Here is a 17,329-nt window from a genome sequence, read left to right on the forward strand (position 1 = left end):
AACGAATATTGCTGAATGGATGAATGAGTGAGCGAATGAATGAATCACTGACCCAACTTGAGACAAGACACCGAAGGCAGAGCACGGAGAGGTTGAGCGACCTGTCCGGGGCCGCGGAGCACGTTCGTGGTGGAGCCAGGACCCACCGCAAGTGTGGGAACAGCCAGTTTGGGCGGCTCCTCACCATCCCGCCCTCTTTCTGCTTAGAGCTCAGAGACGACACCCGTCCCCGCCACGGCCTCCTCTGCCATCTCTGGCGGTCCTGGTCCCCACGCCCTCCCTCTCACCTGTCCTCCTGGAAGCAGTGGGCTGCCGTGATCACCCAGCGGTCAGCGATGAGGGCGCCCCCACAGATGTGTCGGCCCCGGACCTGGAGGCTGGCCTGCCATGGCCACTCGCCCTCCGAAGACACGGCCCCGCCCACGATGCGGCCAGAGGGGCCTTGGAGGCCGCAGTCTGGGGGTGGGGAAGAGGGCAGGGGTGGACGGAGGTGGAGGGGCAGGCGGAGGGCAGTGAGACGGCGGGGGATGGCGGGAGAGCAAAGGGAGGAAGTAGAAGGAAGGAGTGAAGGGCAGGAGGAGGGAGAAAGGCAGGCGGGGTCCAGACAAGGGGGCAAAGGGAGGGTAGAGAGACAGATGGACGGACGGTGAGCTTTCCCTCCGGCTTCGTGGCGTGGGCACCACCTCCCTCCCTCCCAGGCGCGTCGGGGCCCCTGGCAGCGGGGCAGGGTGGGCTCACCGCAGTGCTGCTCGTCCGAGCCATCTGGGCAGTCGGGCCGCCCGTCACACTGCGGGTTAGGCTTCCTCACGCAGCTGCGGTCCGCACACTGGAAGGTGAACGTCCCACAGGGCACCCCTGGGATAGAGGGGGTGAGGGCAGGGCACGGGGGTGGGTCCCTGAGCCTGCGGGAGCCTTTAAACAAGGCCCATGGAAGATGGAGGCTGGAAGAGGCCAGGAGGTGACTGGTAAAGGGTCTCCTGATCATAGCGAAGGGTCTCTTGAGGCCCCTTCAGCGTCTCCTCAAGTTGGCTGTGCCCCTTCCCCACCGGCCAGCCCCCCTCAGGCTGTGCTGCTGAGAGCAAGGCTGTGTCTCCCCTCTCAGACTGGATCTTCTGACTGTAGGGTCACAGCTTCCCCGCTCCTGACCGTAGGGTCATGCCTCCCCGCTCCCAGATGTGGTACCTGAAGGCAGAACTGTGCTACTTCGCGATTAGTCTTGTAAGAGGAGGGCTCTGCCTCTCCCATCAGACTAAGGCTCCTCACTTAGCCCGGCAGTCCTCCTCCAGGTCCTGACCCCACCTGGCTGCCCACCTGCTCCACACCGTCTTTACCCTGAAGAGCTTCCCGCTCCACCACTTGGTCTTCTCCAGGTCTCCTTTCCTCCCACCTATTTAAATGTTACCTCTCTTCAAGGCCTAGTGCAAAGCCCGCCTCCTCTACGGAGCTTTTCCTGCCTAATCTCCTCACCCTCCAGTCTTTCAATGCCACTGGACATAATGTTCAGAAGGCTTTGGGCAGAGAGAGTCACCCATCATGTTTTCTTCCTAAAAGATAATCTCCAGAGGGCAAGGACCACATCTCTGGCATCTTCTATTCCCAGCTCCTTCCTCTGCCTTGCCTATCCCTTGCCTAGACTGCAAGTGTTGGCTGGTCGGTCAGTTGTATGCATGGATGGATGGACGGATGGATGGACACTGGTAGGAGATTGGGCAGACCGACAAATGGGTTGATTGATGGCCCAGTAGGGAGACTGATAAACAGCTAGAATGATGGATAACTAAGCAGTCGTGAAGACCAGTGGACGAACAGGTAGTTCAAGGGGTCAGTGGATGGATGCTTGCATACATGTCTTCATGGATGCATGGATGGAGGATGGAACAATGGGCACACGGATAGGTAGTTGGGTAAACCAATAAGTAGGTAAATTAGACGGTTCAGTGGATAGGGAGACAGGTGGTTGGACAGGCCAATGGATGAATGACCGAGTGGATGTAACACTCAAGTTCTGGTTGGAGAGATCAGAAGATGGATGGATGGATGGATGGATGGATGGATGGATGGATGCACGGATGGACATGTAGGTGTACATACGGATAGGTTGGTCAATATTTGGACAAGAGGGCAGAAACCTTTGCCGAAGAAGCATGCAGAAGGGCCGGGCTGCCTGGCGGAGACCTATTCTTTGGTTTCTCTGAGATTCCCGGTCATACCCCGCCCTACCTTCCTGGCACTGCTCCTCGTCACTCCCATTGAGACAGTCAGGCTGTCCATCACAGACCCTGGACAGTGAGACGCAGGTGCTGTCCTCTTGGCACTGGAAGGTGGCTCTGCAGACTGTGTGGGGACACAGAGAGGGGGCAGGTGGGAGGGAGCCGGAAAACCAGGGCTTGGACTTTGAGATGTCTGTAGAATATGTATTGCATGTTGCAGTCACAAATCTCTTTCTCGGCTACTCTATACCTGAGTTTCACAGCAGCCTGGCAAGATACCCTGTTTTGTTGGTGGAAACAGAAATGAAGTGACTTATCCAAGGTCAGTGGGCTCAGCTATAACGCGAAGCCAGGTGTTCTGGTTCCAAACATCAGGCACGATTATCGCAGAGGAAGGCTCGTCTCCCTTCCCTCCTGCTTCTCTCCCCACATATTCAAAACTTTGATGGGATGGGGGAGGGAGAGGTCTGGGGAGATCAGACCAGAACAGGCCGCCCCGATGGCGACTCTGGGGGCCAGAAGCCAGCCTTCAGAGAAGAGGTATTATTTCAAGAAAGCCCTGGCTTGGGGACCACCAGGACCCTGAGCTCCTTCTGTGGGGCTGGGCAGTGGTGAACACAACTCCAGTAAGAGTCGGCAACTCTAGTCTGAACCCCTCAAGTGGAAGGCTGAGGACCCATTCAAGGGTGGGCGAGAGGATTCTCCCCTGGCCACCCAGGGCTTGCCTGCCCCTGCTTACCAGCCTTTTCCTTCCTGGCTCTGCTGCCATCTGCCCTGTTCCTTCTTGCATGGCCGGTTTGGACAGAGTGGGAGTTATGATCTGGTGGGGAGAAGCCCTGAGCTAGGGGATCAGGAGACCAGGTCTTAGCTTGTCCCTGCCACTCCCCATGGGGTGGCGGTGGGGCTTCCATCTTACCATCTCAGCACAGAAAGAGATTCCCACTTCCGAGGAACCGCATGTGCGGGCGGGTGTGTACTCAGTAGGGTGGGCGGGCTCTGCTCAGCTCAGCACAGACAAGGTGGGGAGAGAGGTAGGGTAGGTGGGGCAGGTGCGCTGCTCACCACAGTTTCTCTCATCCAGGCCGTTGGGGCAGTCCTTGACCCCGTCACAGGTGGGCACACAGAGTCCGTTCACAGAGCAGAGGAACTCTCCAGGACAAGCTGGGGGTGGTGAGGCGGACGGAACCATTAGGACATGTCATCATGAAAACACAGGTAGATGTGGCATCTGTGTGCTACACATGTATGTATCCACATGTGCACATGCTTGTGTCCATGGTGGACATCCATGTCCAGGCACACGCACACAGCACACACACAGGTAGGCACGGATGTGTGTACCTAGCAAATGCATGTGACTGCCTCACACGTGCGGACACACGCAAAGCTGCATGCACTTGTAAACGCATGCACACATGTTCGCACATGCATGCACATATGCGTGTGCACACACTCCCTTTGTCCAGCCTCTTGGTGCTCCCAGGGATGGCAGAGGCCTGGGGAGGCAGTGGGGCAGTGGGGGCGCCCGCCCCGCCCGCGGCCGCAGCCCACACTCACGATCCGACTGGTTGTACACGCTGTAGTGCACCTGCACGCCGGGCCCGGTCAGGGAGATCTGCGAGGTGAAGTTGATGGTGATGCTGGCGGTGGCCATGACGGGGATCCTCTCGGCATAGGGCTGCAGGGTGCGTAGGCCGCACAGCCTAGGCATGACCAGAGACAGACTCAGGGCCACAGGAGCCTGTCCAAGGGAAGGGACAGCCTGGGCCCCGGTGTGGACAGAGCAAGGACAGGGCAGCCACAGAGGAAGGGGGAGCCGCACCGCCACCCCCATCTCCTCTGCTTCGATTTCTCCCTCGGGTGACCGCTCACCCCCAGAGTCATCTTCTAGAAAGCAGCCTGGCTATGTCACTCGCCAGCTGAAAAACCTTCGATGGTTCCCCACAGCCTGCAGGATAAAATTCAGTCTGGATTCTAGGCCCCGTCACCTAGCATGGCCGGGTCCTTCTCTGAGCCTCATTCTCCTCCTCTACAAAATAAGGGAAATTCGATCTCCGTTGACTTGGGATCTGATAAAGAGACTTCAGAGTGTCGGCAGAGGCAGAAGTCTTGACCGGTCTGCTCTCCGCAGACAGGAGAGGACATGCCCCTGGTGCTCGGTGTGGGGTGCGAAGGCCGCGACGCTCTCACTCGGCACTGCCCCTCCCTGCGAGATGCCGAGATGCCACCACAGCCCTGGTGGTCTCCCTGGGACACTCCGTCCCCGGCGTAAGGGAGGCACCGGTCCTGCTCTGGGACCAGCAGCGCACTGCTGCTACTGGGCGGCTCCTTCTCTGTGCATGGCCACGGCCGGCGGGACCATCCCCAAATCCCTGCTGGATCCCCTCCCTCCCAGAGCACGTGGGAGAACCTTCTCAGAGAGATGGAGGGCTCCCCAGAAAGCAGGTCGGAACCTCCCATTTCCAAGGGGCTCATCCCACCTGGAGTCTGGACAAACCTTGCCTCACAGAGCAAGCGGGGAGCGGACCCGACTATGCCCGCAGAGTGGCGTGACCCTCCCCAGATTGCAGTGTGGAGCTTCCTGCATCCCCAGTGGGTCCCGCTCACGGAACAGATGGCTCAGCCCCATCAGCTCATGGCAACGTCCCCATAGGGAAGGGAATACCCTCACAGAGTGAATAGGAATCCCTTTACAGAATCAGGTAGAAAGAGCTCCAGAGAGAGGTGAAACTGCCCCAGCAGAGAAGGGCAGAGGGAGTCAAGAGAGCAGGTGGGAATGCCCCCAAAGCATGCTGGGAACATGCCACAGAGCACGTCACCAATTTCCAGAGGCCAGGTGCTTCCTTCCTTGGAGATTCTAGAACATGCTAAGCACTTAGTTTAATTAGTTAAGCAGTGGGTTAATCAATGAACAGCTGAGGATGAGCTTTGGGGCTATGTGGACATCTCAGGGTGTGGAGCGGAGGGGCTGGGCACAGCTGGACCGTCTCACCCGGCCCCTCTTTCATCGGCAGCAGCTTGGCAAGGCCTCATCATACAAGGATTTTGAGGTTCTTGAAGCAACTCCACTCAGGGCCAGAATCCAGCCTCCTTGGGACCCAGGGGGACCCACTCCGTCTGCTCAGGGGGACATGGGCACCCTGATTCTCACAGCAATATGAGCTTCAGGGGCTGAGCCCTCAGATTCCTCATGTGCCCCCACAGACCTGCCCTTCCTATACTGCCTGGCCGCGGTGACCATGTTCCTGCCCCGTATCAACAAACAGTTCTCAAAGTGCAGTCCGGGGACCCCAGGAAGACTAGAGTAAAAATTATTCTCATAACAATGCTCAGATATCATTTGCATTTTTAACTCTCACTCTCTCACAAAGATACAGTGGAATTTTCTGGAAACTATGTGAATGCGTGGTTTAGTAACCTACTGAATGCAGAAGCAAATGTGGAAATCCAGTTGTGGTCTATTAATCTAGTTATTAAAGAAAGTTGCAAAAATGTAAAACAATAATATTTTTCTCACCAAATCATTTTGATTTTGGAAAATATAACTTTTAAATAAAATACATTATTTATGTTAAAATGTAATGGGTTTATTATTATTTTAAATGACTTGAAAAATACTTTTAAACTTTCTCAGTTTTAATTTCTAATACTGTACATGTAGATTATACAACCTGTATTAAAACTCTTTGGGATGCTCAATAATTTTAAAAAGTATCAAGGGGTCCCGAGGTGGAAAATTTTGAGAACCCCCTGCCCGGTACCAAGACTCCCGCAGTCCAGGGGATGAGGCGCCACCAGGGGGCACCCTCGCACAAGCCTGGCCCTTGTCTTTTTAAAATTAAGGAAACGAGGGGTTTTTGTCATTTTTGCTCGTTTTTAAAGTGAATGAACAAATGTTATCATGGATTATTATTCCAAGAGACCTGCCCTGGGGAGCATACAAGGAGCTAGGGGCTGGAAACACTGGGCCGGGGCGAGGGGCGGGGGGAGCAGGGACGAAGAGTCAAGTGCGTCCCTGAACATCTTAAGGTTCAGGGACATAGGGCACTGTCCCCACACAGTCCCTCGACGTTGCAGAGAGACAGGAAGAAACCAGAGCCAGGTTGGAGGGGAGTGGAACGTTTCGAGAATTTGAGGGCTTCGTGGTCACCCCAAGCCTCGGCCAGGGGCCGTACGGTACTGGTGCCTGTGGGAAGAAGGGTGTTTACTGGCATCCGAGAGAGAATTCCAGCACCAGCCCATGGCTCAGCCTGGACTCCAGGAACCTGCCCGGCCTGGGTGATGTTAGGACAGCAGATTTCCCGGGCAAGTCTCTTGGTTAGCATGGGCCAGACAAGAATCCAAGGCAGAACCTATAGTCTAGTGATTCAGCCTGAGTCATTCAACTTAAAGATGATGTTTAGTCTATGTGGTGTTACAATTTTTTTTTTCAAATTTACTTGCCAGCCAATTTAACATAATTATTTAGATGTTTGTTTGTCCTGAAAAATAAAGCCCAGAAACATTGGCTGGTGTTCGAGGCCACTGAATTAGGCAGGGCTCCTGCGGCCCGGCTGACCAGGTCCCGCGCCTCTCCCATTCTCTCCCAAGCAGCCTGCCTAGTGGAGCCACACACCGGCCAGGCCCCTTTGTACATCTGTGGTCTGCTTCCTGCTGCAGAGCCTCCAGGGGCAGAGTATGCATCCCCTAGCCCTCCGGCTCCTCCCTAGCCACCGAACGCCACCTCCTCCCCTGCAAGCCCTCTCCAAGAAGCACCAGAAGCCTGAAAGCTGTGGCGCCCACCTCGTCTCAGCTACGACGTGCCGAAGGCATAGTTTTTGCACTGTGGCCACCTTGCTTTCTCACCTCTCTGGATTTAGGGACTTTTCCTACTTGCCTCAGATGGCAAGCAGGGACCCTGTCAAACTTCTTGCATATCGGCAACTGCAAACAGGGAAGAATCCAAGAAAGACTAGCTGGGTGGCTGGGTGGGTGGATAAATGGAAGGGTGGGTAGGTGGATGGATGGATGGAGGATGGATGGAGGATGGATGGAGGATGGATGGAGGATAGATGGATGGACGGACAGAGGATGAATGGATGGGTGGATGGATAGATGGATGATGGGTGGATGGATGGAGGATGGATGGATGGAGGATGGATGGATGGATGGAGGATGGATGGAGGATGGATGGATGGATGGATGGATGGATGGATGGAGGATGGATGGATGGAGGATGGATGGATGGATGGAGGATGGATGGATGGATGGATGCATTCCCTTCCCTAAGGACAGGTTAAATAGGAAGGAGGGTCACGGAAGGCGAGCACTAAAGAAAGGAGGACAGAAGCGTCTGATGTGGCCTCTCAGAGCCCTGGATCTGGGGCTGCGAAGCTGAGTCTGAGGCCTGGGCTTTGCCACATAAAGCAGCTGTGTGACCCTGGGCATATGACTCAAAGTTAGCAAGCTTCAGTTTTCGCATCTGTAAAATGTGAGTGATATTATTTCCCCTGTAGGATGTTTTAAGGAATGAACGAGAAAATGACTTATTTGAAAGTAAGCTGCTGACGTCAGGCTGTGAATTCCTCCAGGGCGGCAGCCGGAGCTCTGCCTTCCTCACTGCCAGCACCCAGCATGAGGTCCGACGCTCAGCAGTGGCCAGGAAACCTCCGTGGTCGCAGGCAGTCCTGACTGCCCAGCAGTTCAGGGGAGGAAACGGGCTGCCCAGCAGGGCCAGGCCAGGCCAGCAGGGGCTCCTGCAGGTCTAAGGAGCCAGTGGTTCTGCCTGTCACCCATCAGATGGAAATGGTTGGGCACATCGCAAGAGAAATGATGTCACAGGAGAGGAAGCTGATGAGAGGCAGGTTCCCGGAAAGAGGGAAGCCTTGCTGCGGTGACGCCCAGCCAGAGTGGGTTCTGTGAAACCAAGCAGCCAGTGGCTAGAATCTCACAAAGCCAAGTCCCTTCCCTGCTTCCAGGCCACTCAAAGGGCATAAGCCTTCAGCCCCAGAGTCAGCTGGGCACCGGGAGAAGCTGGGTAGAAAGCAAGGAGGTGAGGGAGGGAGAAAGCTCACAGGGGTGAGGCGACGTGCCCAAGGATACCCAGCCAGTGCAGGGAGCCCAGGCCGGCCTTTCCGTACTACGCTGGCACCTGAGGGGCAAGACACCCTCTGCCCGACCCACTCTCTATTGCTCCTCATCAACGGTCACTCTGGGTCCGAGGACTGTGCCTCCCCCTCCCCACAGACACTGTGCCTGGAAATCTACACCCTTCCCCAGACTCTCATATCTTTGCCACCCACGCAGGCAGTTTTTCCAACAAATGCTCATTCAAAGAATTTCTCAGCATCTACATAGGATGATCACTATCAAAAAAGATCATAAGTAGAGGAAACAGTCTGTCCAGCGCTCATGGTTTGGAGGTACGCCTCTGCATTCCCTTCCTCGCTCAGACTTGGACAGAAGCCTGGGGGCAGGTGACATGCGTCTCCACCTAGGGAGTCTGGCTTGAGAAGCTAGAAATGGGACTTTCCAGGCTGCTCTCGGAACTGGCGGGAGCCACACAAACTGTCGGCCCTGTCACCGGGACGCCAACAGATGGGTCAGGAATGCCTTGGCCAAGAGACAGAACAGCCAGTACGGCTGCTCAGAGGCCCTGCGGGAAGAATCCGCAGAGTGCGAGCACTTGCGTGCGCGCACATATGTGCGTGGATGCACGCACACGGGCACACGTGCGCACACCCACACGCACTCTGGGTCAGACTGCCTTACTCAGCTCTGGCTTCTCCAGTTACAAGCTGGGTGGTTTTATGCAAATGTCTCTGTCTCTCTGTGTCTCATGTTCCTGGGGGAAGGGGGGCGGTCCTGAAGGCAGCAGGGGAGACCCGGTTCCTCACCAGCTTGTTGGGGATAAAGGAAATGGCATCGCAGATCCCTTAGCTTGGTGCCTGCCTGGGACAGTCGAGGGCCAGGTATTCATTCCTGGGTGGTGCCTTCTGGAGTTGCCCTTTTCCCAGGCCTGCGGAAGCCGGCGTCGAGCCATCCACTACCTCATGGAGTCTTCCCTGGGCGGGGTCTGTTTCATGCCCATTTTCCAGGTGAGTTACCTGAGGCTGGGAGAGGTGAGTCCTTGCCGAGTGGCAAGGAGAGGAGCCAGGATTTGAGACCTGCTCTGTCTGGTTTCCACACCTAAGCTCTTTCTACAAGGAAATTTCACTAGAAGATAATAAACATAACATATTGCGGGTGACATTTATCTGATGGGTAATAAAAAGTTGGGGCCCTGGGCTGGCCTAACCTCCTTGTTTCACAGATGAGGAAGACCCGGGGTGTCCCCAGAGTTACATGCAAGAAAGCAGGTGGCCAGGGTCTCCTGAGCAAGCTTTCACGAGGCGGGGGTGGGGGGCGGTGTGTGGGAAGAGAGGGGAAAGGGGTAGGGGTAACAGGCCCCTGTCAGGCCTCACCCTCCCCACCCTATCCACCATCTGGCCACAGCCTGAAATCCCTCCCCCCGCCACTTCAAGGTAAAATGACAAGGACAAAAGGCCAAGTCCTTAGTCTTCTGTAGGCCTCAATTTCCACACCTGTACTACAGGTGAGGGTTGGGCTCGAGGGCCAGTCCAGCTCACACTTTCTATAGCTCAATGGTGCTTTGAGACACTGAGAGACGGAGCCCCCACTCCGACCCCGTTAGAACCTGTCACAGCGTCTGAAATCCCACTGTCATGGCATCATTCCTTTTGATTAAGACTGTCTCTCTCCATCCATGGTCCACCTTTAAAATACAAGGGTGGTCCATGAAGTCCCCAGCACCCAGGTCCGACCCCTCCTGGCTGCATTGGGGAGGGAGGGTAGGAAGCATGGTGTGGCTGTCATGCGTCTGCTGTTCATGGTGGCCGGCATGGGAGAGACCTTGACTGTGGACCCGTCCTGCACCACCTAACCCGACTGAGCCTTGAGTCCCTCCTCTCAGAAGTGGAATGATGATACTGTGGATGTCGCAGGCCATTGGGCCAATAAACCGAACGCCTGCGTTGAGCGCCGAGCTAGTTGCAGCTGAGCTCCTGGTGCCAGAGCCTGGCTCCTGGCTGCGGGGACTCGCCGTGGGGTGTGGGCGGGGCTGGGTGGGGGCACGTGCAGGAGCCTCAGACCCAGGGCCCTTCTCGGTCCCTCCCGGCCCCTCTCCCAGATACCAAATTCAGCTCTGGGGCTCAGAGGGTAGCGGGAAAACAAGCCGTCATCATTCGAAGACCTGTGAATGCCAGGCCCGAACAGCATGGGCCCGAACTCACGCTGTTGGCATTTCTTTTACTTTTTTTTTTTTCTTTTTAATCACAGTTCCTGATAAATTGCAAAAGCCCTGGAAAGGATAACGACAAGTCAACGAACATCGTTAATCTCTGTCACCTTCGTCTGGCTGATTGATGCTTTTGAATAAGATCAGCCTCTAAGCAGAGAACCAGTTTTGGTGAATGTGGACATCGATCCCAGAATCTGAGCATTCCAGAGTTCTAGAACCTTCTGATTATAGTTTATTAGAATCTTGAACACTCAAAATCTGTGAAGCCAAGAAGTCGGGCCTCAACCACTTAGACTCCCCAGAATCCTGGCGTTGGAAAAGAGAACAAAGTTCCAACCTGCTATTAGATGTAGAATCTTCTCTTCAACGTCCTTGGAGCCTGGGCAGGGAGGGGTCTCCCTGGCTCTGCAAAGCTACTCCAAGATCCCTCTTCTCTCCCCAAGCCTCGGCCCCACTCCCCAGCAGAGCCTGGGAGGGCCCCCTCTTTCTCACCCTCCATGCTGCCCATTAGCACCTGCGCCTGAACCTTAGCCATCAGACTCTCTCTACCAGGGAGAGAGTTCCCACACGGTATATAGACATGGAGTCCTTCCCATTGAACATATCCCCTCGCTTGAATGTCTGCTAGTCACCTCCGCTCCCAGACAAGGGGAAGCATGTCTGCACCGTCTCTTTGCCCTGCCCCCCTGCCCTCCCCACACCTTGGCGCTGTCAGGACCACCCGTGGCCCCAGGATGCCCCTGCCCCAGTAGGCGTTGACCAGTCCCCATCCTACTGACCAAACTGCAGCCACGGCTGACCTGAGGGTGGCCCCTCGCATGGCCTGGGCCCGCTGGGTCCTGCCCACCTCCCCAAGGGACTCATTCCTTCCTCAGAAACTTTGTCACCAGTAGGGGCAAGGGCAGAAAAAGCAGTCGGGTCAGCAAAAGCGGCTTTGGCCCTGGCCGTGCAGCCCGCCAGCCAGGAAGCCACGTGGTTTTAACCAGGAGCAGGATAGAGAAGAGGGGCCTCCGACTGCACTTGGGCGGTTTAGGGAAGGGCGCTCTAGCACTGCTGGGTCCTGGGGCTCCCACGTCACCTCATTTAACGATTAGGGCACTAGACAGTGGGGTGACAGCACCTAAGGAAATGAAACCATTTCACTCTAACTAGGATCAACGTCCAAGCTGTCTGAGGACACGTGTGTGTCTGAGACCCTTGGGTGGCAGGAGGGGAGACCGGGGCCAGGGCGGGGGTGAGATAGGACCGGGCCAGGGGGGAGGCCACAGGCCTGAGCGGCTCCGCCTCTGCCCTCCCTCTGTGGGGCTCCTCTGAGGTTCGGGACTTGGATTCCCCAGGGGGCAGTGCTGTGGGGAGAGGAAAGAGGTCCGGGGCGGGGGGTACCTCCGGTTCTGGATCATCCACTGGCCCTGGGTGCACGGCAGGTCGTATTTCTGCCTCCGCAGTGCATAGGCGTCAAACCAGAGGGCCAGGCCATAGTCTAGGGAGGGCACCTGTGACAGAGGAGCCGGTCACCAGGTGGCCTGCGGTCTCCGGCTGGTCTGGTGACCCTACCTCCCAGGACGACGAAGGGAGAAGGAGGCCGGCCTGCCAACACAGAGCTCCGGCTGGCACTGAACTTTGTCAGTCACTCAACAAACAGGCATTGATGCAGTCGACAGAGCCAGACCTTGGCCACACCCGCCCTCCCCTCTCCCGCAGGGATCTGGACCCGGGCTCAGCCTACGGGTGCTTCAGAAGAGGCAGGACGGTGCCCCCACTCCTAGCCGGGGTTCCCAGAGGTCCACAGGGTGCTCTGGGAAGAGCGCAGGGGGCGGGCGGGGTGAGGAGCTCACCGTGAGATGCCAGGAGCAGTGGGTGCTGGGGGAGTAGTAGCTGGGGAAGTACGGTGTGCTGAGGACGCCCTGCGGCTCCAGCTGGCCCTCCAAGGTCAGGTTCACCTCGCAGGCTGGGCCCGGAGAACAGGGGTTACACAGGGTCCCCTGGCCCCGTTCCCCTCTCCCCCCCCCACCCTTGCTGCCTCTCTCAGCAAGTGGGGGCAGCCGTAACCCCGCCCACCCTGCCTCTACGAAACTGTGAAGTCTAGTGGTTGAGTGTGACTGTGTGACCTCGGGCATCAGTGATCTCATCTGTAAAATGGGGACAGTAATAGTACACACCTCATAGGGTAGTTGAGTAAATCAAACAGACACAAAACTCTCAAAAAGCCTGATATATAGTACGTGCTTGATAAGTGTTATTAGTTATCGACCTTCGCTGTGCAGCACTGGGCTCTTCATTGAGTTTGCTCAGTGCTGGGAGAGCCTCAGTCCTAGGGCTTGGGGGAGGGAGAATCGGTCCCCTTTTCAAAGATGAGGTTCAGGGAAGACGAGTGACTTAGCCGAAGTCATACAGCGAGAGGGCGAATGATCAGGAGCTGGAGTGTCCCTAGCTGTCCTGCTGCCCCTCCACGGAGTATCCCGAAAGCCCTCCTTCCCTTCTGCCTCGAGCTGCGTCAGAGGCTCCCATGAGAACCGAGCCAGCGCTGGCCCCTCCTCAGCCCCAGGACCCCACCAAGAACAGCCAGCTCTCCGGCAGGGTCTCCCGTGTACCTGGGCCACTGCCGGAAGATCTCAGGGGTGGACACCAGGTGAGGAGAGGAAACTGAGTGGAAAGAGACAGAGCCGGGGGAGCGGGGCGGGGTGGGGGGGCGGGAAGCAGCAGCTGTGTGTGCTCTCGGGTTGGGGAAGGGTCAGTGGGCGGCCTGCGGAGAGCCTTTCCCATGAGATGCTGCGTAGTCAGCCTCCCTGAGCCCCTGCGCACCTCCATGGAGATCTGTGGGTCCACCTTCAGTGTAAGACGATTGTCTGGGGTGGTGTGGGGGTGAATCTCAAGTTCTCAGGCCTGCTGACCATAGACCTCACCCTCGGGGGGTGCAGAGGGAAGAGAGGCGGGGAGGGGCCAGGATGAGGAGAGAAGGAGAGAGAGGAGGGAGGACAGACGACAGACAAACGCAGGAAGGAAAATGGGAAGAAGGCGGGAGAGAGAGAAGGCGGGAGAGACGGGACTGAGAAGAGTGAGAACCGGGAGAGATGAGCCAAGGAGAAGAGAGCTGGGGAGGGAGGAGGGCGCAGGAGATGGGGAGCATGAGCTGAGAACGGAGGAACAGCGTGGGTGTCGCGGGGCGGGGGGTGTGTGGAGAGCCGAGGCGCTTCTAGAACCTTCCCTCTCCCCTCGTCCCACCCCAACTAGAGCCGAGAAGGTGAAGGCATGCCCAGGGAAGCACCCTCGGTTTCTGTCACGGCATTCCTCCCCTACCCCGGGGACCCCCGGCCCCCTCACCCTGAAAGGCCACCGCCTGCGCGGAGAGCGTGAAGGGGTCGTAGTAGCTGTGCAGGCCCTTCTTCCAGACCACGGCCATGACGGCGCCTGACGCCAGGACCTCCACCACAGGCTCCTGGCGGCTGCAGCCGTAGACCCTGGGGGGACAGAGAAAGGTGGCAAGGGCAGGCTGGCACCCAGGAAGGGCCTCTGGCGGGGGTGCGGAGGAGGGTGGGCCGGGGATCTGTACACCCACGTACGCGGTCCACCTGCTGTGTGTTCACAGACAAGTTCCTGACCCTCTCTGGCCCAGGAGACTGACTGGCAGCCCTGTCGGAAGCAAACCGGCATTTCAGGTGAGAGAGGCCAGGGGGTTGCCCAGACTTCCAGAGCTCACAATTCGACAATGCCAGCTGACTTGAGCCCCACAGAACCTCCTCTGCTCCCTCAGAATTCCCATGACCTGTGCCTGAGCGCCCAGTCTGTGCCCACAGGAAGACCAGGCTGGCACCTGTGGGGACCATACCCTCTGGCCAGCCACTCCCTGACTCCTGGACTTTTTCTGAGCTGGGACAAACAGAAGGTGGGAGTGTGGTCTGGTGACCCCTGGGACACCCCAGGATTCCACCCAGAGCTCGATGCCTGGGGTGCACAGAATAAATAACGGTGTTTTAGATTTCTAGACTCTTCGAGGTCTGGAACTTCAGCCCTGCAAAAGCTCTTAGAAGATTGTCAAAGGCTACTGCTTAATTTCTAGGTGGAGAAACTGAGGCTGGGGACCGTGCCAAGGCCCCACTGCAGAGACAGAGGTACACTGGACGCCGCCCCTCCCAATAGGCGCCTCCTGGTGTGCCCATCTCCGGTAGGGGTGCTCCTGGTTTCCCTCGCCTCTCGCCAACCTCCATCAAGTTACCCCTTGTCTCTGACAGAATCCTCTGATTCCTTGCTAATGGGCAGACCGAGTCTCAGGAAGCTAATAACCCTGCCTTCCAGAGCGAGCGTGCAACCATACAGCAGCAAGGCACTGCCTGCCTACGATGCCTCAGCCACGGATGGGGACACGGCAGGCATCTCGGCAAGTGCATGCACAGGGTCCAACACACAGCCTCTCAAAAACCAGAGGGGCGTGAGCAATGCCAGGGCGGGTCCTGGGGCCGAGGCGTCCTGGGAGGAGGCGTTTCCCCCGGTCTCTGGCGTCCCTCCGGCTGCTTCCCCAGCTCCTTGTCCCGCTGGCTTTTACTGCACTGGTTTGTTCTCACTGCTGAGTGCCCCCCATCCTCCCGCACACCACGCCTTCCTCTGCCTCATCTGCTCATAACCTCTGCAGGCGGAGACAGTAATGTTAAGAGGGCCCTGGAGGTCATATTTAATGCAACTTTTACTGTTGAGGGCTTTTCTTTTCTTTTTTCTTTTCTTTTCTTTTCTTTTCTTTTCTTTGCAGCAGAGCCTTGTTGTAAGTAAAAGGTCTCTAGTCCAGTGGAACACATGGAAACAAGCCACGAGGCTAGAGATGGGCGAAGGGTCTGCTCCCTCTTCCCATCGCCCCTAAAGTTCCCTCTCAAGCTCCAGGGTGCAAATCTGAAGACCCCCGGCCCAATCCTGTCTGTCGTTTTAGACCACCTTGGGTCCGAGGCGGAGTGAGCCTCCTGCCCCGTGTCACAGTGAGTAGGGACAGAGCTGAACCCAGCAACCAGGCCCCACCCACAGCAGGCTGGGGGTGGGGTGGGGCAGGGGAACTCAGAGAAGCCCCAGGGGAACCCCGTAAGTGTCCCCACCCTTCCCGGGCCTGGTAATCAGATAGTGTCTGGCTTCTCTGAGCTTTCCAGGGCCCTCCAGGAACTCGGCCCACGCACACCCAGATCGAGGTCACCACATGACAGGGCGGCAGGGGCGGGTGCGAATGAGTGTGCACCTCAGGGCCTGGAGTTCCAGACAGGCCCTGGGGGAGGGGGCTGGGGAGAAGCTTCACTCGGCTCTCCCTCCAGGACTGCCCTTGATCTGAACACGGGGACGGGCCTACCCCCACACCCCGCCCGGTAGCCAGTCCTGCCCAAGCGCAGCACAGAAGACAGCAGCCTGGTGTTCCCGGGGTCTCCCCTGCCTCCTGCAGAGCCTGGCAGGCCCCCGACACCCATTCCCCACCCTGTGCGGAGGTGACAAGGCACCTGGAGGCCAAGACCACGTCCAGCCCTTTTATGGTCTCCCATCCCCCACCTGCCCTGACCTGGTCACCTCTGCAGCCCACATCATACTCTGTGTCCCGAAGCCCCTACCGCTCTGCTCGAGAACATTCAGTGAGGCTCCCACTTCCCAAGCCCTAAAGTGGAAATCGGTCCTGGCACCCAACACCCTCTGTGACCCAGCCCCAGGTGGGCCACATATAATGACAGTAATAATGGATAGCATCACTGTGTGAGGATCTTGGCACAGAGGGTTGGAATCCTCACGATAACCCTGCAAGGTAAGCATGATTATGTACCCATTTTACAGGTGAGGAAACTGACGCTCAGAGAGGCGGAGTACCTTGCCTCAGGGCACGCAGCTAGGAAGCAGCAGAATGGGGTTTGGAAGTCAGGGCTGCCAGATGCTGAAGCATGTCACCTCCCAAAGCTGAACTTAGCAGTCATCTAGTACAACCGTTTTGTTACGAATGGGGAAACTGAGGCTGGGGGACTGCCCACAGTCCACAGCCATTTCCAGCTTCCCCTCCCCCTCTCCCTCTGGGCTAGCCTCTCTGTCTCCCAGATACAGGGCCAGAGGTCACACAGCCCCTGAGCTCAGAATGCTGAGTGTGACCTTTGACCCCACAGCACTGCTCCCTTCCCCAAACCCTCCCCTCCACCCCCAGCCTTGCCAGGGACTCACGAGGTGATGAGCCTCCTCTCCAGGGGCCCAGCCGCGTCGTACATGGCCAGCCGGTCCCGGCAGTCGGCCAGCGTCCACTCGAGCCGGAGTTTGAGCATGAGATCCTTGGGGCCCTGCAGGTGCCACAGGCAGCTGGAGGCCAGGTAGTCAGGCCCTTTCAGCTGGAGGAGCTGGCCCTGGCCCACGTAGCTGTAGCGGTAGCAGCCTGGAGGGGGGAAAGGGACAGGCCCCCTGACCTCTATCAGCCGGGAGGAGAGAAGAGGGAGAGCCCGCCCTGTCAGGTCCTCGCCGGGCGGAGTGGGGCGGGGAGGGCCGCTGGGCGGGAGTCAGGCAGCCCGGACGAGCTACGTCCAGTCTTTCCGTTTTCCTGTGCTTTCCACCTCAGTCTCCTCACGCACGCATTCGTTCACCGCGTCATTCATTAGTTCACTCGGCACTCACTGAGTTCTCCTTGCCAGGTGAGTGCCAGAGACAAGCCCAGTCACTGCCTGGGAGAGCTGAGAACAGCCCGAGCAGATGCGAAGCCCCGCGGTAATAGCTCGGGAGGTGAGGGCTGCAGGCCTGGGCGGTGGGGCAAGCAAGGCTTTGTGGGAAAAGGTCACAATGTGCGCAAATCGCTGAAGGCCAAGGCCTGCCGGGGACTTGGAGGCAGGAGGGCATCCTGGAGCAGCGAGGC

The 17,329-nt window shown here is 57.6% G+C and overlaps 1 protein-coding gene across 4 annotated transcripts in view; it reads right to left on the reverse strand.

Moving 5' to 3' along the window:
* The window catches only part of TMPRSS6 (transmembrane serine protease 6), a 37,920-nt gene that overhangs the window by 4,651 nt on the left and 15,940 nt on the right, over positions 1 to 17,329 (reverse strand). For all 4 annotated transcript variants that reach the window (XM_036237488.1, XM_036237487.1, XM_016161819.2 and 1 more), the window contains 9 exons: positions 16,654 to 16,858; positions 13,810 to 13,946; positions 12,324 to 12,436; positions 11,872 to 11,981; positions 3,768 to 3,913; positions 3,273 to 3,371; positions 2,221 to 2,334; positions 739 to 855; positions 288 to 456 (listed from right to left, as the gene is read on the reverse strand). In XM_036237488.1, coding sequence (XP_036093381.1) covers positions 288 to 456; positions 739 to 855; positions 2,221 to 2,334; positions 3,273 to 3,371; positions 3,768 to 3,913; positions 11,872 to 11,981; positions 12,324 to 12,436; positions 13,810 to 13,946; positions 16,654 to 16,858 — 1,210 coding nt within the window. The remainder of the gene's footprint in view (positions 1 to 287; positions 457 to 738; positions 856 to 2,220; positions 2,335 to 3,272; positions 3,372 to 3,767; positions 3,914 to 11,871; positions 11,982 to 12,323; positions 12,437 to 13,809; positions 13,947 to 16,653; positions 16,859 to 17,329) is intronic.

Source organism: Rousettus aegyptiacus, unplaced genomic scaffold, assembly GCF_014176215.1.
Source record: "Rousettus aegyptiacus isolate mRouAeg1 unplaced genomic scaffold, mRouAeg1.p scaffold_m13_p_2, whole genome shotgun sequence".
NCBI lineage: Eukaryota > Metazoa > Chordata > Mammalia > Chiroptera > Pteropodidae > Rousettus > Rousettus aegyptiacus.